The 26682-nt window shown below is 33.1% G+C and overlaps 1 protein-coding gene across 2 annotated transcripts; it reads right to left on the bottom strand.

Annotated features, from left to right (window-relative positions):
• Nucleotides 1-867: 867 nt before the first annotated feature.
• LOC138706446 (trypsin delta-like) lies at nt 868-22391 on the bottom strand. Of its 2 annotated transcripts, none has more exons than XM_069835754.1 (7): nt 22254-22391; nt 20866-20963; nt 19115-19203; nt 13875-14016; nt 9810-9923; nt 6514-6657; nt 868-1241 (listed from the first exon to the last, which is right to left on the bottom strand). In XM_069835754.1, exons 1-7 carry the CDS (start codon nt 22300-22302, stop codon nt 1098-1100), a joined length of 780 nt encoding a protein of 259 aa, XP_069691855.1. In that variant the 5' UTR covers nt 22303-22391; the 3' UTR covers nt 868-1097. The 2 variants fall into 2 exon arrangements, with proteins under 2 accessions (XP_069691855.1, XP_069691856.1); XM_069835755.1 differs by having other exon boundaries at nt 20866-20960; nt 22254-22321.
• Between the last annotated feature and the right edge of the window lie 4291 nt (nt 22392-26682).

Raw genomic sequence — 26682 nt, 5'->3', positions numbered from 1 at the left:
TTTTGTGATTAAATGCTCGGTTAATTAGAAAATTGTTGTTATTGTTTTCTAATGCCAGGGATTTGACAATAAAGTCATTTGACCTCTTGCACTCCAATATTTTTTAAAGATATTGTCATGGTTAGCCACTGACGCGCAGATTTTGAGATGTTCTGAATCCATTTCTTGATTTGAGTTGCACAATGGACAGTTAGGAGACTGATATATTCCAATTAATTAGAAAATTAAGTTGGAAGTTCCAGCAGTCTGGCAACCTCGCCGCTCAAAGTCTCCTTTCGTATCGCAGTATAGATGTAAGAGGTCAACGAACTCTGCGTACGTGAACTGCCTCGCGCTTCTTTGTCTAGCTACAACGTTGCGACATGAATTGCATTTTCAGTGGTTTGAAATTAGTAGTTTTTAAATTAAATATACAGGAACATCGCCCACGTTATTGAAACGCGACAGAGGGATAAATGATTCCTTGTTAGATTTTCTATCGATATGGACAAAAATCACGATCTAATTCGCAGTAGTTACCGAATAAGAGGATGTTAAACGCTTGGGATTTTTTTTTTCTTAGAAAACTATGAAATTTCCACCAATATGGTATTACAGTTTTTCTTACATACAACATGAGCTATTCGCTCTAAAACAAGTCTGCAGCAGGGTTATTTCACTTCTTCCCTGTATATATATATATATATATATATATATATATATTCGTTGTCAGTTTATTGAGCAATAAGATGGGTGTGGATACTGCTAAAAATTAAATGCCATTTCTATTATCAGTTTTATTTCATTTTATTAATTTTTCCATGTTACTTACATGATGCAACATTTTTTCTTAAGACATTTGTACATACTTATTAATAAATTGGAACATTCACTTCTCAATGTTTATTTTTATATTAATTAAGATTTTATCAATGTTACATGTTTTTACATTCACATAGTACAGTATTTTAGTTTATGACATATTGAACAAATAAAGTAAATTATTACTGTACAATTGTTAAAAAGTATATTAACTTTCAAATAAAGACATCTGCGTCACGATGCCACTTAAAGTCGCTGTGATGACGTGAGAAATGCAATCGACTTGATTCAGTACGTTACACTCCAGACTGCTCCTTAATCCAGTCACGATAATGTGAGACTTTTGTCCATACTGCTGGGTAAGATGCGCAGGGCATTCTGGTCCAGGAAGTTATACCGACTTGGACACCGTCAACAAGGAGAGCACCGCCAGAGTCACCCTGAAAGTAATTGTAATTGTGAAAAATGCAAAAGTACGTTACAAGTATTAGCAAAAGATTATTTGAAACGCCTTTTTATGTAACAGAATACGTAAAACAATTTACAAATTTGTAAACCTACTCATGTATTACGTTTGGTTTATTTGGCTATAGTTGAATCTGTTATCCAAAATGGTATAACTGGATGGGGAGGCATTACAAAAACTGCTCTTTTTCCTCTAATTATGTTGAAAAAACGTATAATCAAAATTTGTTTGAATAGGCGACTGGATTATCCAACAAATTTGATCCATTCCGAATTGAATGTTTTTAGAACTGACCAAATTTATAAATACTCTTTAATGAAATTCTATCATAAAAATAGAATGAAATTTGTAGCTCAGCCACTTGCTCATAATACAAGACGAAATGAAATTCTTAAATTAGTTGAACCTAAATATTTCACATCTGCTGCTTTACTACACAGTACAAATTATGGTCCATGTCTATATAATTCGATAATAAAATTTCATCCAGAATTGACTACTTTAAGCAATGAAATTTTCAGATCCAGAATTAAAAAATTTATATGACAGACTTCCCTGTATATATATTATGTACCATGTATTGTAAAACAAGTTTATTTCTATCCTAAGTTTATTTTTCTATTTTATCTTGGTTACTATATCAACATGACCTGTACTAATTATACTACTAATAATAATTTAATATTAATCCATCAATCTCAACATCGTCTCCTTTTTCACTCAGTTATTATTAGTATTATTATTTACTAATTTTATCATCATCTTTATATGAGTTTTTTCTTAAGTATTTTGTCTACAAAGTATGTATATCTATGTAACGGAACTGTCCCCGAACACGAGCTGTGCTCTTTCGGGGTATTTTAATGTAACGTTTTATGTATATGTTATTATTAAATAAAATCTAAATCTAAATAGGTAAATCATGCCATTCTTAGGAATATAATAAGACGAAAACAGTTTAAATAGAAGATTTCAGTGAAATGACAGATAATATATTTGTTTATTTAGTGATATACAAGGTGGAAGTAATATAACTATGCAGATTTTAACATCGTATTCCTTGAATAGAGTACAACATAAAATTGTAATACCATATTACCCCGAATGAATACTTTTCTCAGAAAAAATTGTTTTTCCCCAAATATTAATACTGTTTTACTCCATAAGTGTACTACCCGTACGATTCTAATTTGTACTGCTACCTTTACAGAAAATAATAAGGAATGATTTTTCCCATTGCAGTTTTAAAATAAAATGAACGGATATTTTACAAATTAAAAAAATAGCATGTATAGTTATTTTCTGTCATTAGGAAGTCAGCTACTCCTTTTGCAAGGGTAAGGACCGGAATGCTGCTGTTTAGACTAGAACCGACGATACACTGTTGCCAAACTACGCACACTTCCAATCAAATTTTCCAGTAATTAACCATTAACTTAATTATAAATGCATAATATGGTTTCTTATCCAGTTTAATGTATTCTATTGCCCCCTTCAATCTGCACAGTTACAGCAGTTAATGTATTCTATTTTACCATTCAATCTGCACAGTTATAGCAGTTAATGTATTCTATTGCCTCCTTCAATCTGTACAGTTATAGCAGTTAATTTATTCTAGTGTCTCCTTCAATCTGCACACTTATAGCAGTTAATGTATTCTATTGCCTCCTTCAATCTGCGCAGTTATAGCAGTCAGTGTATCAGTCAGTGTATTATATTGCCTCCTTCAATCTGTACAGTTATAGCAGTTAATTTAATCTAGTGTCTCCTTCAATCTGCACACTTATAGCAGTTAATGTATTCTATTGCCTCCTTCAATCTGCGCAGTTATAGCAGTCAGTGTATCAGTCAGTGTATTCTATTACCTCCTTCAATCTTCACAGTTATAGCAGTTAATGTATTCTATTGCCTCCTTCAATCTGTACAGTTATAGCAGTTAATTTAATCTAGTGTCTCCTTCAATCTGCACACTTATAGCAGTTAATGTATTCTATTGCCTCCTTCAATCTGCGCAGTTATAGCAGTCAGTGTATCAGTCAGTGTATTCTATTACCTCCTTCAATCTTCACAGTTATAGCAGTTAATGTATTCTATTGCCTCCTTCAATCTGCACAGTTATAGCAGTTAATGTATTCTATTGCTCCCTTCAATCTGCACAGTTACAGCAGTTAATGTATTCTATTGCCCCCTTCACTCTGCACAGTTACAGCAGTTAATGTATTCTATTGCCCCCTTCACTCTGCACAGTTACAGCAGTTAATGTATTCTATTGCCCCCTTCAATCTGCACAGTTATAGCAGTTAATGTATTCTATTGCTCCCTTCAATCTGCACAGTTATAGCAGTTAATGTATTCTATTGCCCCCTTCAATCTGCACAGTTACAGCAGTTACTGTATTCTATTGCCTCATTCAATCTGCACAGTTATAGCAGTTAATGTATTCTATTTCCCCTTTCAATCTGCACAGTTATAGCAATTACTGTATTCTATTGCCTCCTTCAATCTGCACAGTTATAGCAGTTAATGTATCCTATTTCTCCCTTCAATCTGCACAGTTATAGCAGTTAATGTATCCTATTTCTCCCTTCAATCTGCACAGTTATAGCAGTTAATGTATCCTATTTCTCCCTTCAATCTGCACAGTTATAGCAGTTAATGTATTTTATTGCCCCCTTCAATCTGCACAGTTATAGCAGTTAATGTATTCTATTTCCCCCTTCAATCTGCACAGTTATAGCAATTACTGTATTCTATTGCCTCCTTCAATCTGCACAGTTATAGCAGTTAATGTATCCTATTTCTCCCTTCAATCTGCACAGTTATAGCAGTTAATGTATCCTATTTCTCCCTTCAATCTGCACAGTTATAGCAGTTAATGTATCCTATTTCTCCCTTCAATCTGCACAGTTATAGCAGTTAATGTATTTTATTGCCCCCTTCAATCTGCACAGTTATAGCAGTTAATGTATTCTATTGCCTCCTTCAATCTGCACAGTTATTGCAGTTAATGTATTCTATTGCCCCCTACAATCTGCACAGTTATAGCACTTCCACCCGTTTTTGGAAGATAAATAATTTGGTTGTAAAATTTAAAATTTTGTATGAAGCTGTTAGCAGAGTGAATAGTAGTTATCAAATATTAAATATTTTAGCTACTGATGGTGTTCCACAACAATGTGTGTGTGTGTGTATATATATATATATATATATATATATATATATATATAATGTCTAGGCCTATAATACATATAAATCAATTTAGATGATAAATTTCTGAATGGAAAGAAATCACTACTGAAATTAAACAATGGTTTGAATTGTCACCATTTCTTTGCATAATTTATATGAATAGGATAATAAAAGAATGGAGGCAATCATAACATGGATATATATACCAACCACAGAAACCTGAAACTGGATTCAATACCCTTTTCTGACGATTTAGCTCTTCTGGTCTGTAAGAAGATGACCTTCAAAGATCGATTTATAATTTACAATAAATATCAAGTAAATATAATATGGAGATATCAACAGACAAAAAAAAATCATGACATTTTGTGGAAAAGAACCAGTACGAAGAAAAATTTGTGTTTATGAGAAGATAGTGAGAGATAAATAATTTTTATTACCTCGAATATAATCTCGTTTTAATAATAATAATAATAATAATAATAATAATAATAATAATAATAATAATAATAATAATAATTTATCACAATACCAGAACCTGCATTTGTAAATGTACGTACATGAATAACAGTACAAGGAAAAGAAAGCGACATAAATACAGTAATTGTGAAGTATAAATAATAATAATGAACTTTTCTCGTTTTTAATGCGGTTATTTTACTATGCTTTATCAACTGCGATGGTTATCTAGCGTCTGAACGAGATAGTGATAATGCCAGCGAAATGAGTTCAGGGTTCAGCGCCGAAAGTTACCGAGTATTTGTTGTTAATAGGTTGAGGCGAAAACTTGTCTTAAAAAATAAGATTAATATTAAAAAAATAACTTTTAGGTAACAATATAAACCTAACCCCGTACGAGAAAACTCGTGTTCGGAGAGGAGGGAAATTGAACATAAAGTAGCTTGATATATCATTTCCAAGAAAGGAAGGCAATTTTGTTATTTAAAATGAAAATAATTCGAGTATTGTATTTAGTAAGAATTTAATATTAGTAAGAAGCCAGTATAAGAAGTGAACTGAGAATAAAATTAATTATAATTGAATATCACCAAATCATAAGATAAATAAAATACGTATATCAGTAAAAAATATGATAGTAATTGAGGGCTTCGCCGGAAGAAAGGCGGATAGACCTATACGCCCTTCTTCGGGAAAACGGTTTAAAATGTAGTGAATAATTCGCTAATTATAGTAGCGAAATTTTGTTTTGATTGTACTGTACATACCTGCAGGACAGGGCTGCGTGCGTGTATAACATTTTATTCAGGTGCGTTTTAAAATCTTAGATTGCATGTATCTCAATTCGCCATATTGACGTATACGCCCTTTTTCCGGCAAACCCCTCAATTTGAATAGCGCATTTTACATATTTATTTATATTTTTAATTTGAATTTAAATGCTACAGTTTTTTATTATAGGTACTTCGAAATCATGTCATGATTTTTTTGTCCATAATTAAGGTTGTATTTTTTGTCAGTAATTCTGTGGTGTTCGGGTAGAGGGGTATAAGTCATTTTTTTGTCCAGGTGGAATTTTGTTCCCCAGATGAAAGTGGGTGTGCAAAAATCAAAGAATATAAGCAGTTGATGTGTTTTATTTGTGTAGAAAATTATTTGTAATAAGGGTTCCAAATGTAATTTTCATTTATCTCCGAACTCATTTTTATGACTTATCTTCCTTTACCCAAACACCACAGAATTGTGATGCATTTTGCCTCCAAAATAAATATTTTCTTGTAAGGTTCTTTTGCGTGGAATAAAGTTAATAACGTACATTTAAAAATTTGTTTTAATTGAATTTTGTTTCCGATATCGCAATGACTTCATGTTCTCCCAATTCACCCAGCTTTTGTGCTAGTACGTACGAAACCTCCAACCAGACCTAGACAGACAGGGCAAAGAATAGATCCGATAGATTGAAAAACTAAACAAGCCCTAGCCTGTTTCCCCCACCTCCGCTCAAAACTTCGCTAACCTTTATCTCTCCGACTGGGAACTCAGTTTCGAAGTCTAGTTATAAGTTGCATAATTTATTTTTTACTTGGACGAATACTTACACTGCAAACTCCTTTTCCTTCTTCTGGAATTCCTGAACAGACCATGTCAGCAGTTGGTCCGTCACCGTAAATATCCAAACATTCTGAATAAGAATATATCCTGAGATTTACTTCTTGCAGGTCAGCAATGCCTGAACATCCGTACTGTGTTGAGAGAAAGAAATTTCAACAGTGTGAAATTAATTATTGCATATTATGTGCAACGACAGAAAGTCGCTCAAATTTGAACAGGTCTTTAGTAGTAACAGATTTCATATTATTTAAAATACTGGATACTTACAGTTTAAGTTTTGAGGATAATGTCGATTTACAAGCAAAACACATCAAGTAAAAAATATTACCTCTGAGATAAAGGCGTTTTGAAAGCTCTTAACAAATCTGAATCCTCTAAATATTGTTTTCAGTAATTTATGTACATTTTTCTCAGAAGTAATATTTTTTCACTTAATGTATTTTGCTTATAAACGGACGGCAATGTGATTAACTGACAGATTCTCAATGCTCAGCCATTTGATAATGACATCAACCGCCAATTTGAAACCAAGATTATTGTACTACATTAATATTGTTAGGAAGTGCTTCACAGTTCAGTATATTATTTTTGCCCATTCTGATACCTTTTTTTTTACATATGAATAATACAATTTTATTTTAAGCTCTTGACAAGACAATCGTAGTCTACTGGGTGAGGATCTGTTGTCACTTTTTTATCGAGTTCTTCTGGGACGATGGATTGATACTTGAAAATATTCCCTGAAGAAGTGTTAGGTTATTTACGTAACTTGTTAATATTACACTATATTGGTATTTTACCTTGATTGACTAGTTTCGATGTGATGTGCACCATCTTCTGAATTCTAATAAGGTGCCGCGCTATCGTCCTATTATTGTTTTGGTGGGATGTGTTCATGATTCGTAATGTTGTATCGAAAAGAATGTGTGTTCTGAAATTCAGTTTATTGTTGAGGATGTGTTGCGCGTGTGTTTTTATATGTCTATAAATGTCATATTGTTCTAGCGTGTCGAGTTTCTGGCTTTTTGGTTGAATGTATAGAATTTGCATTTCACTTTCTGTATTAGCTGTAGTTATGGTTGGAGTTGATGATATATTTTGCATAGCTTGAAGTATTGTGTGATATGTTATTTGTGTCGTGTTTTAAAAGATCTTCCTGTTTGTCCGATGTAGAAGTTTTTACAAGTATTGGATGTTAGCTTGTATACACCTGTAAGGCTGTATTTGTTTGTGTCTCTTATCTGTGTGTTATGTTTTTACAGTGTGTCTTATATTGAAAATATTATCTTACGAGTGTCCTTTAGCAGAATAGTATCACAGTCTAGTATATACAGTCACGAAGCTCAATACGTAGTAAATATGCAAACATTAGATAGTTGCTCACCACTAGGATCGCTAATATCGCCTCATTACAGACAATGTGAAATAGTACCGGTACAGTCTATTGTTTCTAGCACCCTCAAAACTCAAGCTTCGTGACTGTATATAGTAGACTGTGATAGTATTGTGTTTCTGAATGACGGATTTGGCTGAGATGAGAGGAATATTATAATTCTTACATTTTGAATTATTGAACATTATTTCTTGGTAAAATAGCCCGATAAGTTAAACATGATAGTGCAGGGTGGAGTTGAGTTGAGTGGAACAGTAGAAGATCGAGGGAGGAGCTTGTTGGTCCCGCGCGCTCGCTGTAGTGAATAAGCGCAGTGTTGCCACATTTTTGCCTACGTTGTACGAGCAGTATCGGGAACCACGCGCACTGCACTTGTTTTTTTAACGATCTTCGCAGAAGATAACATTGCAATTACCTATATGACAACGGAGACTTTTGGAAATGGCGGGAATGTGGAACTCCACAGCGAAAAAAAAGCGCTATCTGCCAGTGTGGAGCATGCGCATTTGGGACTATCAAGTTTAACTTGTCTAGCATATACACTTAAATATTTATGAAATGAGTATGCTTCTTAAGAAAGACTGAAGTAGAACTGGAATTGTATAATCACAATTTCCATTAATTTAAGTAGTATATTAATATTGCTATTCATAAATTAGAAATCTGTTGGAGGCATAAACGAAATGTTATGGTAAAACGTTGACATACAATTGAAATGAATGATATCGGTTGGTATTACTAGAGATATGATAATTTCTTATTTAGTTTCATCGCATACATTAAGATTAATCTAAATTAATGACATCCAATATAATATACAACACATTTATGTAAATACCAATAGGTTGGATTATGAAGCTCGAAGATCTCAAAAGATTTAAATTGTAATCTCTGGCAAATAATACAAGGAGCTGAAGAATTAAAATATTTCAGTGATACGATTTGGATGGCAAAAATTTAGATAATATGGATAAGAAAATTGTAAGTAAAATAACATCACTAGAAGAAAATTTTCGAAAGATACGAGTACGTAATAGTAATATGCGTTACAAGAGCGGTATGTTGAAGTTTTCATGTTCGAGGAAAAGTTTGAAAAAGCGAAACGTAGTTGAGCTTTTTTAATTTCCGAGAATTGAAAGAAAACATACCGCTCGTGTATCGAACATTATTTTGTGCGAAGATCGTTTATTACATACCTGAAAGAAGAATTTCTAATTAGTTGCAATGAAATCTCCATCTTGGTTTCTGTTCAATGACGGCAAACTTGCAAAACAAAAATATCTATCTTCAACATTGTTGCTTTAAAATGTTTTCTATATTTACTATACTCCAGCAGGCCATGATATACGTCTGTCTTTTTTTTCCCCAGTCTATAAATGCGAACTTAAAACAAACGGTAAGGTTATGTAATGATTTAGAGTTTACTTAATTTTTGCAAATATTTAAAAACAATAATTAACAGTGCAATTTAGGTGAAATTGCAGTGGTAAGTTTCCAATTTATAAATATTACTATATTGAACGTCTCTAAAACTAATATGTTAAAAGCCTAAAGCAGTAAAGTCAATATGTCACTTAAGCGGTAAGAAGAGGGAAATTGTTATGTGGGTTAGGTTGGGAATACTGAATGTGGAATTTTAGACTTACCGCGGATTGGTTTTGTGCGGAAACCAAGCAAATACGCACGATCTCGCACAAAATAAATATTACTGGAACTACAATGGACTCTAAGTATCATACATATTATTGGCCTACCAATGGCCACTTTATCGACAAGAAATGTCAGAGAACTCTGGCATTTATATTTTAATCTGCTACTTTAAGTGTATCTCCTGCTTCCTTGCTGCATTATAAACGCTGTTATATTCCTGATGAAAACTGAATTACTTACACATCCTGATCCCCACCCTATTGCTACACTTGCTGCTCCTCCGGCTGGTTCTTCGCCCGCTGCAGGAAGTTTGGTAGGTTGGACTTTACTGCTGTATGTGAGCGGTGGATCTACCTAGAAAACATAATTTTAACACATGCTGTTACAATTTTCTCTGAATTTTCAGAATTTCAATGTGAGGCTTCTGACATAACACAAAGCAAGAGAGAGCGAGAGTGTGTGTGGTGCTGTAAAACTGTCATATTACATAATTTTAGAACATTGATCCTCATTGGGAAAATGATATCCTATCTTCTGATGAATGCATGAATGAATGAATAAGTTATTTAGTCACAAGAAAACGTGGAAGAATAAATAAATAAATAAATAAATAAATAAATAAATAAATAAAGTAAGTAAGTAAGTAAGTAAGTAAGTAAGTAAGTAAGTAAGTAAGTAAGTAAGTAACTAAGTAACTAAGTAAATAAGTAAATGAATAAATGAATGAATGAATGAATGAATAAATAAATAAATAAATGAATAAATGAATAAATGAATAAATGAATAAATGAATGAATGAATGAATGAATGAATGAATGAATGAATGAATGAATAAATGAATAAATAAATAAATAAATAAATAAATAAATAAATAAATAAATAAATAAATAAATAAATAAATAAATAAATAAATGAATGAATGAATGAATGAATGAATGAATGAATAAATGAATAAATAAATGAATGAATCAATGAATGAATGAATGAATGAATGAATGAATAAGGGAGTGAGTGAATGAATGAATGTTGTATATGTATATAGGCCTACATTGAAATTTATTGTATGAATTTCCCACTTATGCGTTTTTCACACTTATTCGTTTTTTTCTGATGTATCGGCAAAATTCCTACACTTTCCATGTTAATTTATTTCGAATATGCGTTTTTATTTTTACATTCATGTATAAAATTGTATTTTATTCCCCTGTACATAAGAAACGTCATTCATACTTACATATTTGAAATCTGCTCGTAATTCTTTGTATAGGCTAATTAATTTTATTATTTTGCAAACAATTTTAGTATAGTTAAACTGAAGGTTAAACAGTCGCGAAATTGTGACAAAAATGGATTTTTTTTTATTTCTTTAATAAATAGTAGGCCTACATACTTTTCTTTATTAAATACTGAAATATTCTGCTTGTCTGAAGGACCTAAGTGGTCTTTAAAGTTTAAATACCACAGCGCGGCGCAATATGCTACTCTCCTTTTCAGTAGCCATTTTGGAGTTTTTGTGTTAATATAAATTTTCTTGGGATTTAGACAGGCAAAGTATCTGACCAGTGCTAGGAAGCTGTGGCTTACTACTCTCTTATGGATATGGAGAACATTGAGTGCACTGTATGAGGTGAGATAGTAGATGAATACTACTATAACTTTAAACGTCGTTTTCCGTAACTTCCATTTTTCAATGCTTATGTACCTTTTTCTCTGCAACCATAAGAGTAAAAATATGCAATTTTGCACACAAAACTGTATTATCTATAGTTCCCTTTAACAAAATTTGTTAATATCTGTGAATTTTATACAGTACATTACAAAATTTAGAAAAAAAAATAAATAAAAGTGTTTCATAACTAATATTTTTTTAAAATAATATGAAGCCTAAATGATCAGATTGTTTGTATTCGACAGATAATGGAGAAAAAATGGGAGTATAAGGGTACAGTACATCAGTTATTCATAGATTTTAAAAAGGCATATGACTCGGTTTAAGAGGGAAGTATTATATGATATTCTTATTGAATTTGGTATTCCCAAGAAACTAGTTCGATTAATTAAAATGTGTCTCAGTGAAACATACAGCAGAGTCCATATAGGTCAATTTCTATCTGATGCTTTTCCAATTCACTGCGGGCTAAAGCAGGGAGATGCACTATAACCTTTACTTTTTAACTTCGCTTTAGAATATGCCATTAGGAAAGTTCAGGATAACAGGCAGGGTTTGGAATTGAACGGGTTACATCAGCTTCTTGTCTATGCGGATGACGTGAATATGTTAGGAAAAAATCCGCAAACAATTAGGGAAAACACGGAAATTTTACTTGAAGCAAGTAAAGCGATCGGTTTGGAAGTAAATCCCGAAAAGACAAAGTATATGATTGTGTCTCGTGACCGGAATATTGTACGAAATGGAAATATAAAAATTGGAGATTTATCCTTCGAAGAGGTGGAAAAATTCAAATATCTTGGAGCAACAGTAACAAATATAAATGACACTCGGGAGGAAATTAAACGCAGAATAAATATGGGAAATGCGTGTTATTATTCGGTTGAGAAGCTCTTATCATCCAGTCTGCTGTCCAAAAATCTGAAAGTTAAAATTTATAAAACAGTTATATTACCGGTTGTTCTGTATGGTTGTGAAACTTGGACTCTCACTCTGAGAGAGGAACATAGGTTAAGGGTGTTTGAGAATAAGGTGCTTAGGAAAATATTTGGGGCTAAGCGGGATGAAGTTACAGGAGAATGGAGAAAGTTACACAACGCAGAACTGCACGCATTGTATTCTTCACCTGACATAATTAGGAACATTAAATCCAGACGTTTGAGATGGGCAGGGCATGTAGCACTTATGGGCGAATCCAGAAATGCATATAGAGTGTTAGTTGGGAGACCGGAGGGAAAAAGACCTTTAGGGAGGCTGAGACGTAGATGGGAGGATAATATTAAAATGGATTTGAGGGAGGTGGGATATGATGATAGAGACTGGATTAATCTTGCACAGGTTAGGGACCGATGGCGGGCTTATGTGAGGGCGGCAATGAACCTTCGGGTTCCTTAAAAGCCATTTGCAAGTAAGTAAATAAAATATTTTGTTGCAGGGAAATATTAGTTTAGGTATTGGTAACACATGTGCAAAAATTTTAGGTTTATTGGTGTAGCAAATTTTTGTAAAAAGGTACATCATTTTTTAATTTCTTTAAATGAAGAATTAGAAAAATAAAAATTATTATTAATAAAATTCAGAAAAAAATTGAAGGTAGAGAAAACCCTGTTTTAAACTAATATTTGAAATTTCAAGGCCCTAGGTCCAAAAGTGAAAGTTATAGACAATTCAGTAACATAGTGTTATTTCTCATCCGTCCCCTCTTAAGTAACTGCTCTTGTTTTGGACAAGAAAGGCTTTAAACAGAGAATGTAAATTAATATAAATATTAAGTTATAAATTATTATTGTTTAGAGATTACAGGCCATGGATTCTATTACTAAAAACGTTTACAAAAATAGGTTTCTTAATTTGTGTTACAAACTAGTAATTGTAGTGTGGAACATTGCTTATCATTATTCTTAGAATGTCACAGGGAAACCGGAGTACTTGGAGAAAATCTCTGTGTTGCCTAGATCAAGGGCTTGTTCAACACAAGTTATAAGTTCATGGTGGAGCAGGATTTGAATCCGGGTCCTCTGACACTGAGCCACTTTACTGCCTTTTGAGAATATCCCGGATCTCCTCCTTTCTCTGTATAAATGCACCAAATCAGTCCCAGTACTAAGCTTTAATTCTCACTTTACCCATAAGTTATAATCTTTAGCATAGGGGAGAGTTGGATAGTATCGGACATCGGGTAATATCGGACAGTGAGTTTCTTTCATCTTCCGCCAGATAATAGTACCTGAATGACATGATTATGTTTCTGTGATGTCGCATACAGAAACGTAACCATGTCATTCAGGTACTATCATCTGGTGATAGATGAAAGAAACGCACTGTCCGATATTACCCGATGTCCGATACTACCCAACTCTCCCCTACTTCAGTAACATCCCACTGCCCGGGGCACAAGGACCCATTATAAAAGTTGAGTACATAATATTTAGAGAAATAGATATTCACACCAATACATCACTAGAGAGAACATTTCCTGTTTCTAATCAAATTACTGTCCAGCTTCAAGTTTTCCAAAAGAAGACATCTCTGCATTTCTATAAAGAGGAAATTTTCTCTGCCTTTGTAATCAAGCCTCGGTTCAAATATTTTTGTAAATATGTTGTTCATGAAAAAAATAAGTATAAGATTCTTACCCTCACAACAGCAACGTCGTTATACCAATAAGCCTGATTTTGATATTCTTGGTGGTATACCCACTCAACGACTTGGTGCACAGAACCTCCTGAGTTGTAATTGTTGGTACCTGCACGAACTGTATATGAATCGATGTTGCCACTGGAATAAAAATAAAAATAAAATAATACCTTACATTAACTGTACTTAATTATAAAATTAATAGTAATATGCGTTACAAGAGCGGTATGTTGAAGTTTTCATGTTCGAGGAAAAGTTTGAAAAAGCGAAACGTAGTTGAGCTTTTTTAATTTCCGAGTATTGAAAGAAAACATACCGCTCGTGTATCGTACATTATTTCGTGCGAAGATCGTTTATTACATACCTGAAAGAGGAATTTCTAATTAATTGCAATGAAATCTCCATCTTGGTTTCTGTTCAATGACGGCAAATTTGCAAAACAAAAATATCTGTCTTTAACATTGTTGCTTTAAATTTTTTTCTGTGTTTACTATACTCCAGCAGGCCGTGATATACGTCTGTCTTTTTTTTTCCCCCAGTCTATGATGAGTCTGGAATCTTGTTGATTTTTTCACGGCTTCCTTAATGTTACTTGCACCATGAATGCAGTAACTTTAGTGGAGTTGTATAGTTTACTTAATTTTTGCAAATATTTAAAAACAATAATTAACAGTGCAATTTAGGTGAAATTGCAGTGGTAAGTTTCCAATTTATAATTATTACTATATTGAACGTCTCTAAAAATAATATGTTGAAAGCCTAAAGCAGTAAAATCAATAGGTCACTTAAGCGGTAAGAAGAGGGAAATTGTTATGTGTGTTAGGTTGGGAATACTGAATGTGGAATTTTACACTTTCCGCGGATTGGTTTTGTGCGGAAACCAAGCAAATACGCACGATCTCGCACAAATATTATTTCTGTTTTTACTTAATTATCCGTAACAAGAAATATTACCTAAATGTGGGCAATTAATTTAACTTACTTATTAAACTATATAAACCGTTCAAAATAAGTAAAACATAATGGAGAAAAGGTTAAATAAACTGAATCTGGGAAACTTACGTATTTCGAAAATAATCTGCTCTTATGACATCTACTCGAAGTAAACGAAAATGTAACGCACTTGATATTTATTTATACTAAATTAAGTATACATAAGCATGTACAAAATTAGGATCACCCGTATGAGCAAAGCTCATGTTCGGATGTAGTTCAACTACATAAAATAAATACAAAAGGTAGGCCTAATACACAGAAATATTACATAAAAACCAAGAAAACAAAAATAAAAGAAATAATGAGAACACAGAAAACTTTATATATAGGGTTATTTAAATATAATTTTTAAGCATATGTTTAATGTTTTTATTGAACTTAATAAAGGAAATGTTGAAAATTCAGGGTGCATTTTCGTTATAGAGTTATATAATCGTGGTCCTAGACTAATAATGCGTTTTAAACCTTCTTGGTCTCTTAATATTGTAAGTTAACCTTCCGTCTAGTATTGCAAATATAATAAAATGGTATATATTCTTTACGATTTTTGTAATAGCGCTCCAGTAAGGTATACATTCCTATAATTGTTCATTTCCCATAGATTTTAAATTCAGAAAAGATGAGTTTAGAAGGGTAAACAATAGGTTTCAAAGCAGATTTTGATTATTTTTATTGTAAAAAAATTGAGAGGATCTAAAGAAATTTTAAAAGTTCCCACCTTACGCAATAATACAGTAATTGGATGGTGGACTGCAAAAAAAGCTAAATAAACGGTAGTAAAATACTGACGGGTAAAATACGATGAAGAATGACGAATTTATCAATTTTATTGTTTTACATAATCTTCTACATAGGTAAGAAAGTGACTTTATACAATTATTTCATAGATAGATGCTGATCAATGATGATGCTCACATATTCCATAACTACAACTTCTTTGGAAGGGAGACATTCATGAGCAAAAAAGAGAAGAACCGCATGTATTAATAAACTTAAATTACTACAATTATTCAAAGATTGCTAACCAATAGATTTGAAAGAGAAAGGAATTACTGTTGTTTTTTTAATATTTAACGAGAGAAATTTAAAATAAAGACAATCTATATTTACATCATATTCATTTTCATAAACTTAATCCCAGAAATCACCACTGCATCACCTGCATATGAATACACGAAGCTTTAATATTTTAAAATCTGCATTTAATAAAGCTTTAAATTGTATTAAAAACAAAATAGATCCCAAAATCGTCCCTTGTGATTTGGTTTCTTGCAAACATGCTGAATGAATTACAGAGAATTTAAAAATACATAAACTATTACAAATTCAGTCATAATCATTTAATATAGACGCTTTCCTGTTATAAATCGTCAAATTGCAAATATAAAATTTCTGCAAGAACAAGACTTCATTAGACATTGTAAAGATTATATTCCTCAGGTTGACGCAATACGTTAAATAAGAAAATGTAAGATGAAATCTTTACAAGACTTAGGAATAATGTTTCGCGACAGAAATACAGAAATAATAAATACAACTCTAATTGAATATAACGTTACAATGTTTGAAGGAGGAGATAGATGAAAAATGTGTGAAAATTTAAACTTCTACCATTTTTTAGCTGATGAGTTTATTTTTTTAATACAAGCTCTCTCTTGGAATATGTACTAATGCTACAAAATTTCATTTCTGGTATACTTAAGTAGTTTTTGAGTTATGCAATGTTTTAAATGGGACATATTTTCAAAACACGTTCGTCTAGTTAGCTTTGTGGTAGCGTGTTTGCCTCCAGGGTAGCCGGCCCGGGTTCGATCCCCGGCGGGGTCAGAAATTTTCATGTGAAATTTCTACCTCGGGACTAGGAGAGATAGCCTAGTGATGCACAACTTCTAATCACTAGATTGTGCATCAATATGTCTTCGTGAAATCATAAATCTCTCCGCAGTGGATATGAAGAGAAGGCATATATAACAATACTTACTCCACACTTCATGTAAAAGATAGTAACAATTTAATTTCATTATAATTATATGATAGGAGTATCAGTTAAAAATCTACCTAATGTTATGTTACAAGAAGAAATAATTTATGAACAATTTTTCTGCACAAATTGAGAAATGAAAGAAAGAGCATGGGAAAACAAAGATTGTAGAATATCCGAAAAAGAAATGTGTGTGTGTGTGTGCGTGCGCGCGTGTTGTGCAATGATAAACGTCCTTGTTTCTTACATAAGTAATATGCGATTAAATAAAATAATTTAAATACATTTTGTGTTCTGATTTCTATATAAATAAGAACATACTGTAACCATAGGTAAGAAGTTCGTACCAAAACAGTAGATTTCAGTTGAGTACAGCGAGGAGTATAGATGTCGCCTGCGTCTCGCTCTGCTCCCGCTCGTACAGACAATACACAGTATGTTCACATAAACAACGCATAGTGGCATTCTGTGCAGCTGTGTACAGTCGTGAATAGTTGAAGAATATTGTTAATTTATATTAATATTTTAGGTTCTGAACAAAGTGAGTTATTCTGTTATTATTGTATTATTTACGTAATGTTAATATTATGCATGATTCCAAAAAAGTAAACTCGTCTGTTATTAAATAATTATGCAACAGTAGTGTGTAACACGTTATTTTTTTCCCGGATTATTCTTCGTTAAAAGTTGACGTCTCGTGCTGCTATGCATTCGGTTTCGTTACAGTTCAAGTTCGATATCTGAATTACGATACGAATTTCCTAGCTGCCATTACAATAGAATTTTAAATTTTCTTGAAAACAATTATGGGTTTCATATTATGTTCCACATACGAGATACATTATTAGATTCACAAAATAGTTGTTCACCTGATGATAGTAAGATATACTGCATCATATTTCAGATTTGCTACAGTAACGTCTTGTGACGTAGAACAAATATTTTCAGAGTACAAATATTGTTTTCTTTTTCTGAACTTAAAAGGGGTATTTACTTACTTACTGGCTTTTAAGGAACCCAGAAGTTCATTGCCGCCCTCACATAAGCCCGCCATTGGTCCCTATCCTGAGCAAGATTAATCTATTCTCTATCATCATATCCCACCTCCCTCAAATCCATTTTAATATTATCCTCCCATCTACGTCTCGGCCTTCCCAAAGGTATTTTTCCCTCCGGCCTCCCAACTAACACTCTATATGCATTTCTGGATTCGCCCATACATGCTACATGCCCTGCCCATCTCAAACGTCTGGATTTTATGTTCCTAATTATGTCAGGTGAAGAATACAATGCGTGCAGTTCTGCGTTGTGTAACTTTCTCCATTCTCCTGTAACTTCATCCCTCTTAGCCCCAAATATTTTCCTAAGCATCTTATTCTCAAACACCCTTAACCTATGTTCCTCTCTCAAAGTGAGAGTCCAAGTTTCACAACCATACAAAACAACCGGTAATATAACTGTTTTATAAATTCTAACTTTCAGATGTTTTGACAGCAGACTGGATGATAAAAGCTTCTCAACCGAATAATAACAGGCATTTCCCATATTTATTCTGTGTTTAATTTCCTCCCGACTATCATTTATATTTGTTACTGTTGTTCCAAGATATTTGAACTTCTCCACGTCTTCAAAAGATATATTTCCAATTTTTATATTTCCATTTCGTACAATATTCTGGTCACGAGACATAATCATATACTTTGTCTTTTTGGGATTTACTTCCAAACCTATCTCTTTACTTGCTTCCAGTAAAATTCCCGTGTTTTCCCTAATTGTTTGTGGATTTTCTCCTAACATATTCACGTCATTCGCATAGACAAGCAGCTGATTAAAAGGGGTAATTATGATTTTAGCCTCATTATAACATATAACAATGAACATTTTCATTTTATCAAAATAAAAGGGGTATTTATTTTGATAAAACGAAAATGTTCATTGTTATTTGTTATCATGAGGCTAGAATCATAATTGTATACTTTTTATGTTATTTTTAAACTTATGGGTAAATTATTTTAGTTTGGGAGTTACGAAGTTTATAATTACAAATTATTGTTTTTTACATTATTCGTTTTATTATTTCTTTGTTCTAAGGCTGTGGACGATTGGAGCACATGTTTGGATACCATCAGGCTGTATATGTTTGTCGTTCTGCCTCACTGACATTGGGAGATGCGCCATTACTTTTCATTCGGTAGAGATATAGTCCAAGCTCACACAACTTAACAGTTTTGGTACCAGCTTCCTAGCTCTGGTGTAACATACCCGTAAATGCAGTGGGCTGCTGTCAGGAGGAACTCGTTATTCAGAACTGTAGCGCCACAATAGTGACTGCCGTAGTTTTGCAGTGACACCTAAAATGAAGTGACAAATCTTTTGTAAGACATGCGAAAGAGGTAACAACGTGACACAATATTGTTGAGTAGAAAACTCCAGAAAAATCCCAATCAGATAATCAACTAAAGCAACATTTGAACACATTCATATTGGCACAGTTAAGTTTAATAATATAATAATTTTAATAATTATTTTTATAATATTTTTTTTTATTTGAAAGAGAATAATAGTACACTTTCCGTTGACACTCCCGATGAAGCAAAAGCTTGTGGCCGGGTCGGGAGTTGAGTTTATATTAAATAATTAAAAAGTAATATTACACGCTTAAGCCTACATTAAAATAACTATTTAATTGTTTAATTTAATTAATTAAATATAAGTAAGCAAAAGTAAAGTGAAAAATACCAAAATAATAATACAAGCAATAATAATAAAACAAAATTCAATTATATCAGATAAAACACGGTAGAGTAGGATGAAAGAGTAATGGAACGAAGAAAAATTCTCTCCGGCACCGGGATTTGAACCCGGGTTTTCAGCTCTACGTGCTGATGCTTTATCCACTAAGCCACACCGGATACCCATCTCGGCGCCGGACAATCACTCCTAACGAGTGCACCTCAGCAGATGTGTGGACTTCAGTCCTACGTTCATAGACATCTATGACGTAGTGCAGAGGGCGGCTACTAGAGGGAACACAAGAGTTGGAACTTAAACTGAGACGATACTCTCCGGCGCTGGGATGGGTATTCGGTGTGGCTTAGTGTATAAAACATCGGCACGTAGAGCTGAAAACCCGGGTTCAAATCCCGGTGCCGGAGAGAATTTTTCTCCGTTCCATTACTCTTTCATCGTATGATGACGCAGAATATCTGCATGGAAATATCATATGTACTTCGGTACATTAAAATAATATATACAGTAGAGTAGGTTAACTAGAAAGTACAAGGGGCCATGGCCCTTTTAACAATATTAAAGTAAAATGAAAAAGTATTAAATAATACAATTGTAATATAAATACAAAATATTATGCAATAATATAATGGAAGTAATATATTATATACATAAATGATATTTTAGTTCCGTTTCATTTATTGAATTTTGGAAGATCCATAACATAAAAAAATATTTTTTCAAAATTTAATATAAGAGAGAAATACCAAAAAATGAAAAATATCAAAAATGAAAATAAAAACATTATTAGAATACTAATCGGTATTTAAAGTCAGTTGAAGTGCTCGCTTTTTAAATAATTTATTATTGGAAAGTGCTAATTTTGAATTAATTTTGAAGTTTAATAATCGAGGCCGGAGAGAAAAAGACCTTTAGGGAGGCCGAGACGTAGATGGGAAGATAATATTAAAATGGATTTGAGGGAGGTGGGATATGATGATAGAGACTGGATTAATCTTGCTCAGGATAGGGACCACTGGCGGGCTTATGTGAGGGCGGCAATGAACCTCCGGGTTCCTTAAAAGCCAGTAAGTAAGTAAGTAAGTAAGTAAGTAAGTAAGTAAGTATAATAATGATAATAATAAAGTGGTGGTAGTTGTGAAATTAATGAGACAGTGTTGTTGATGATAGCTATGATAATGGTGACTATAAAACAGTGGTGTATCTAATACAACACACATTTTCCATGTGATGTAAGAGTTTGTTCTATTGTTTCATTAACTCACCTGGAACGGGTATTCCCCATCTTCCGCAGGCTGGCCGTTTACTATCCTTACATTTCGTGCAAGATCAATGAGTATTCCTTCGATTTTAGGTTTTGCTGCTACAACAACGAAATGAAACAGTTCTGTACGTAATACAATAATTTTATGTCTTATTCTCACTTAACATGCACAATTTACATACATTTTAAAATAAGAATACGTTCTGTTGAAAATTGAAAAGCCTGTAACAAAATGTTTAAAGTGGAAAAGTAAAATTAATGAAAGGTACAAGTATAGGATTATTGATTTTATTTATTACAAACATTAATTCTAAACATTTCTACATTTTTCTTGGAACACGAATCTTCAAATTTTTTATATTCCACTTGATAACTTACGCGGGATTTCTGTGGTACTGAACATTAAATTGCAGAATTTGGAACATTTTCGATATCTGAATCCTTGTTTGAACTCATTTTAACACTGCGTATTTGTCCTAGTACTGCTGTTCTTCTGTTATAAACAAAAACCTATCGTGTTCAAAACTAGTAAAACAAACATAAACGAATCGTCTCTCGCAGGAAAAAACTAATAATAATAATACCACCTCTCCACAAATGACATGTTCGAAACTAATAAATGTAATACAATTACTTTTATTAGTAAATTAATTTTTACATCAAAGTTGATAAAACTATGTGAGATAAACTTACCGTAACTACATATTACAGTACTCGACTGGTTATCAAACTCGTATTGTAATATGAAACGTTACGATACTCACATCGTAAATACCTATTAGGAAGTAAAACCTTTAGGAAAAATGTTTTAGGAATTTAGGATTAATCTTAATAAGATTAACAATATGTTTGTTATGATTTCTGGTTTTGGGAAGTAATGCTGTTAAGAATTTTGCTTCACAAAAATAAAAGTTTTAGGAATTTATAATTTAGGAAAAAAAAATTAGGAAAAAATGTCTGGGAGGGTTTAATAATAATTCATTGAAGATATGCGAAGCTTGTCTATTAGCAGAAAGGACATAATTTCGAAGATTTATTGTAATTTAAGATAACATTAATCACTGTTATAGCATTTAATTACACCTTAATCCTGTAGTTTAATCATAAGATTGAAAAGTAGTTTCTGCTTATATATTTCACTGCGATAGCTGGTTCCATTACGACGGACTAAAGGATAATAACAGGTCAGAAAATGGCAGAGGTTTGGTGAGGCGCATATCCATACTTAAGCAGAAAATTTGAATCCTCTATATTTGTTAACTTGATAGTTAAGAATTTATTATATTATGAGTTCAATTTCGGAATGATTGTAAATTAACATTCCCCATTTTATATTTATAACTGTAAAGTTCTTATTAATAACTTATTTAGTGTTGTTTGGTAACTTACCAAGACAGCCGAGTAGGAGAGTAGACAAAACTGCTAGAAAGAGCTTCATGTTGATGGTCTGACAAATTCAGACATCACTGGACATATTTATACTCAATTTCAGAGAGATAAAGATCTTATTGGTGAATTCGAGTGAATGTCAGATAAATTATAATATATACCTTTTTTTTACAAATACGTATTCAAAACAAAATGACGTGTTTAAAAGGAAATATTGTACAAATGTTCACACTTCTTATGTCGTTGAACTATGTACCATTACAGCGACAATATTCAGTATAGTGTCAAGTGGAGTTTTTGCCCTTAAACGTTTAAGTTATCTTGCATTCTAGGTTAGTGACATTTCCTTTTCATAATGCGCATGTGAGATTTGAACACACAAAGTTCAATCTCATAGTAGTAGCATTATAGAACCGTAATTTCCCACTACTTTGGTCCTGCAACACAACTATAGTCCACGATTCAACTATTCAAGGAACATTGTAGATTGCTGCAATGACATGACTTCAAACTACAGTACAGCAAAAATATAGACAACTACGTTATGGAGTACAAAATTTCAATGGACCATAATTGTGTTCCAGGACCATAGTTATGGGAAAGACGGTAGTACAGTAAAGCCTCGTTAATCCGGATTAATTGGGGGTATAAGTTGACCGGTTTAACGAAAGTCCGGATTAACTGAAATAAGCTAAAATAACAGTAGAAAGTCCATTAAAACTCAGTTTATAGCAACAAAACACGTTTGTTATGGTGTATTTAAAGGGCATAGGTCTAAATACAGTATGCAGTATACAGTAAAATGTAAAGCAATATCTACATCTAATATGGGCACCTCAGTTCCAATCCCATCAGATGCAAATAGAAAGGATAGGTAAAGTTGCCGAATTCAGTGATACTCCTAATTCCGTAATACGTTTTTTTCACTGAATGTCACGGAATTGGGTATCTTGCTATGAAGTTCACCGATGTCTAAAAAATAGGCGAAAGATGCACTCTTTCGAGAAAGATGTCTGGCGCTATGGTCGAACGGCACTTTGACCAACATTCAATTTTAAAAAAGCATCAGGGGATTAGGAGTATCACGAAAATAGGCAACTTTACCCTACAGAAAATACTTTTACGTTACTTATAGTTTAAAAAATATCACGTGTCCTCTTATGAAAAGCAAATTTCATTTACAGTAATCAGATACTTTTTAAATTTAATTATAAAACTTTAAAATGTAGACAATTAATAAATAGCAAAATTTTACTCTATAAAACTGTTAACGGTATATCGAATAACTGTTATTTTCTTAAATTCCTTCAGTTCAACGCAAAAAGAACAAAATTACGTCATGGGCAAACTTTTGTTATTCCGATTCCTATAACTGTTTTCTTCAAGAACTCTCCATTGTTTGTTACGTGTAATACTTCAAACTCTCTACCTTTAAACTGTGATTCTCAATTAGATTTCGGTTTATCAATTAAAAAATTTCATACAATTTTAAAAAGAACTAATTATATTTACTTAGGTATTTAAATTATGAATAAGTGTATTATAATGTTTTTACTCTAATTTTGAAATAATTCTGTATCATTATATTGACATTTGGTACTAATATTAACTGTGATATTATATTCTAGCATCTATTATGTATCCTTCTTTCTTTCGTTTGTTTTGCTTGTTTTTGTTTTTCACTATTATGTATTTTGTATATAAATTGTATCAATGTAAAGCCACCTATAACTGAAAGCTTGCTTCTGTTGGTGGTGAAGTTTAAATAAATAAATACATACAATAAAAATAATGCTAGTTTTCTTTATTTTTAACACTATAGGTGTAATATTGTAATTATTGTAATTCCACAGTTCCAATGTATAAAAATACATCTTAAAACAATCTTCTGTAATTTTCCCAAACTCATCTTTTTTTTTGCCTGTCCGGATTAAGCGAAGTCCGGCTTATCGGGGTCCGGATTAACGAACCTTTACTGTAGTAGTGGTAGTGGTTGTGGAAAGTAGAAGGTAGGAGGTAATGTAGATATTAGGTGGAAGGTAATATAGGTAGTAGGTAGAAGGTAATATAGGTAGTAGGTGGGAGGTAATATAGATATTATATGGGAGGTAATATAGGTAGTAGGTGGGAGGTAATATAGTTACTAGGTGAGAGGTAATATAGATATTATATGGGAGCTAATATAGGTAGTAGGTGGGAGGTAATGTAGATAGTAGGTGGGGGTAACATAGGTAGTAGGTAAGAGGTAATATAGGTAGTAGGTAAGAGGTAATATAGGTAGTAGGTGGGAGGTTATATCGGTAGTAGGTAAGAGGTAATATAGGTAGTAGGTGGAAGGTAATATAGGTATAGATGGGAGGTAATATAGGTGGTAGGTGGAAGGTAATATAGGTAGTAAGTGGGAGATAGTATAGGTAGTAGGTGGGAGGTAATATAGATAGTAGGTTAGAGGTAATATAGGTAGTAAGTTTGAGGTAATATAGGTAGTAGGTGGGAGGTAATATAGGAAGTAGGCGAGAGGTAATACAGGTAGTAGGTGGGAGGTAATATAGGTGGTAGATGGAAGGTAATATAGGTAGTAGGTGGGAGATAATATAGGTAGTAGGTGGAAGGTAATATAGGTAGTAGGTTAGAGGTAATATAGTTAATATGTGGGAGGTAATATAGGTAGTAGGTGGGAGGTAATATAGGTGGTAGGTGGGAGGTAATATAGGTGGTAGGTGGGAGGTAATATATGTGGTAGGTGGGAGGTAATATAAGTAGTAGGTGGGAGGTAATATAGGTGGTAGGTGGGAGGTAATATAGGTGGTAGGTGGGAGGTAATATATGTGGTAGGTGGGAGGTAATATAGGTGGTAGGTGGGAGGTAATATAGGTGGTAGGTGGGAGGTAATATAGGTAGTAGGTGGGAGGTAATATAGGTGGTAGGTGGGAGGTAATGTAGATAGTAGGTGGGGGTAACATAGGTAGTAGGTAAGAGGTAATATAGGTAGTAGGTAAGAGGTAATATAGGTAGTAGGTGGGAGGTTATATCGGTAGTAGGTAAGAGGTAATATAGGTAGTAGGTGGAAGGTTATATAGGTATAGATGGGAGGTAATATAGGTGGTAGGTGGAAGGTAATATAGTTAGTAAGTGGGAGATAGTATAGGTAGTAGGTGGGAGGTAATATAGATAGTAGGTTGGAGGTAATATAGGTAGTAAGTTTGAGGTAATATAGGTAGTAGGTGGGAGGTAATATAGGAAGTAGGCGAGAGGTAATACAGGTAGTAGGTGGGAGGTAATATAGGTGGTAGATGGAAGGTAATATAGGTAGTAGGTGGGAGATAATATAGGCAGTAGGTGGAAGGTAATATAGGTAGTAGGTTAGAGGTAATATAGTTAGTATGTGGGAGGTAATATAGGTAGTAGGTGGGAGGTAATATAGGTGGTAGGTGGGAGGTAATATAGGTGGTAGGTGGGAGGTAATATATGTGGTAGGTGGGAGGTAATATAAGTAGTAGGTGGGAGGTAATATAGGTGGTAGGTGGGAGGTAATATAGGTGGTAGGTGGGAGGTAATATATGTGGTAGGTGGGAGGTAATATAGGTGGTAGGTGGGAGGTAATATAGGTGGTAGGTGGGAGGTAATATAGGTGGTAGGTGGGAGGTAAGATATGTGGTAGGTGGGAGGTAATATAGGTGGTAGGTGGGAGGTAATATAGGTGGTAGGTGGGAGGTAATATAGATAGCTGGGAGGTAATATAGGTAGTAGGTTAGAGGTAATATAGGTAGTAGGTGGGAGGTAATATAGGTGGTAGGTGGAAGGTAATATAGGTGGTAGATAGAAGGTAATATAGGTAGTAGGTAGGTAGGAACATTTTGAAACCTGAGATACTGTTCTGTTTTGTCTTTTTGTCTCATTTAAACATTTGTAATGTTATTTATTTCAATGATGTATGTTATTCAAAGTTAAAAAATCTTTCCACGCCGATCAAATGCTATTTCGAGAATGACGAGCGAGACTCGAAGCGCAGCAGGAATGTCGAGCCGAGACTCGAAAGACATAACTCTACGTAAATATGTACTAGCATAGTAAAGTTATGAACCTATCGACAGATGATTGCACTCACACATAACTCTACGTAAATATGTACTAGCATAGTAAAGTTATGAACCTATCGACAGATGATTGCACTTACACGTAATTCTACGTAAATATGTACTAGCATAGTAAAGTTATGAACCTATCTACAGATGATTGCACTTACACGTAATTCTACGTAAATATGTACTAGCATAGTAAAGTTATGAACCTATCTACAGATGATTGCACTCACACGTAACTCTAAGTAAATATGTACTAGCATAGTAAAATTATGAACCTATCGACAGATGATTGCACTTACACGTAATTCTACGTAAATATGTACTAGCATAGTAAAGTTATGAAC

This window comes from Periplaneta americana, chromosome 9 (assembly GCF_040183065.1).
Source record: "Periplaneta americana isolate PAMFEO1 chromosome 9, P.americana_PAMFEO1_priV1, whole genome shotgun sequence".
NCBI classification, from domain to species: Eukaryota; Metazoa; Arthropoda; class Insecta; order Blattodea; family Blattidae; genus Periplaneta; species Periplaneta americana.
Note: the sequence above shows the minus strand (reverse complement) of the source record. Positions and strands in the feature narration are given on the sequence as shown.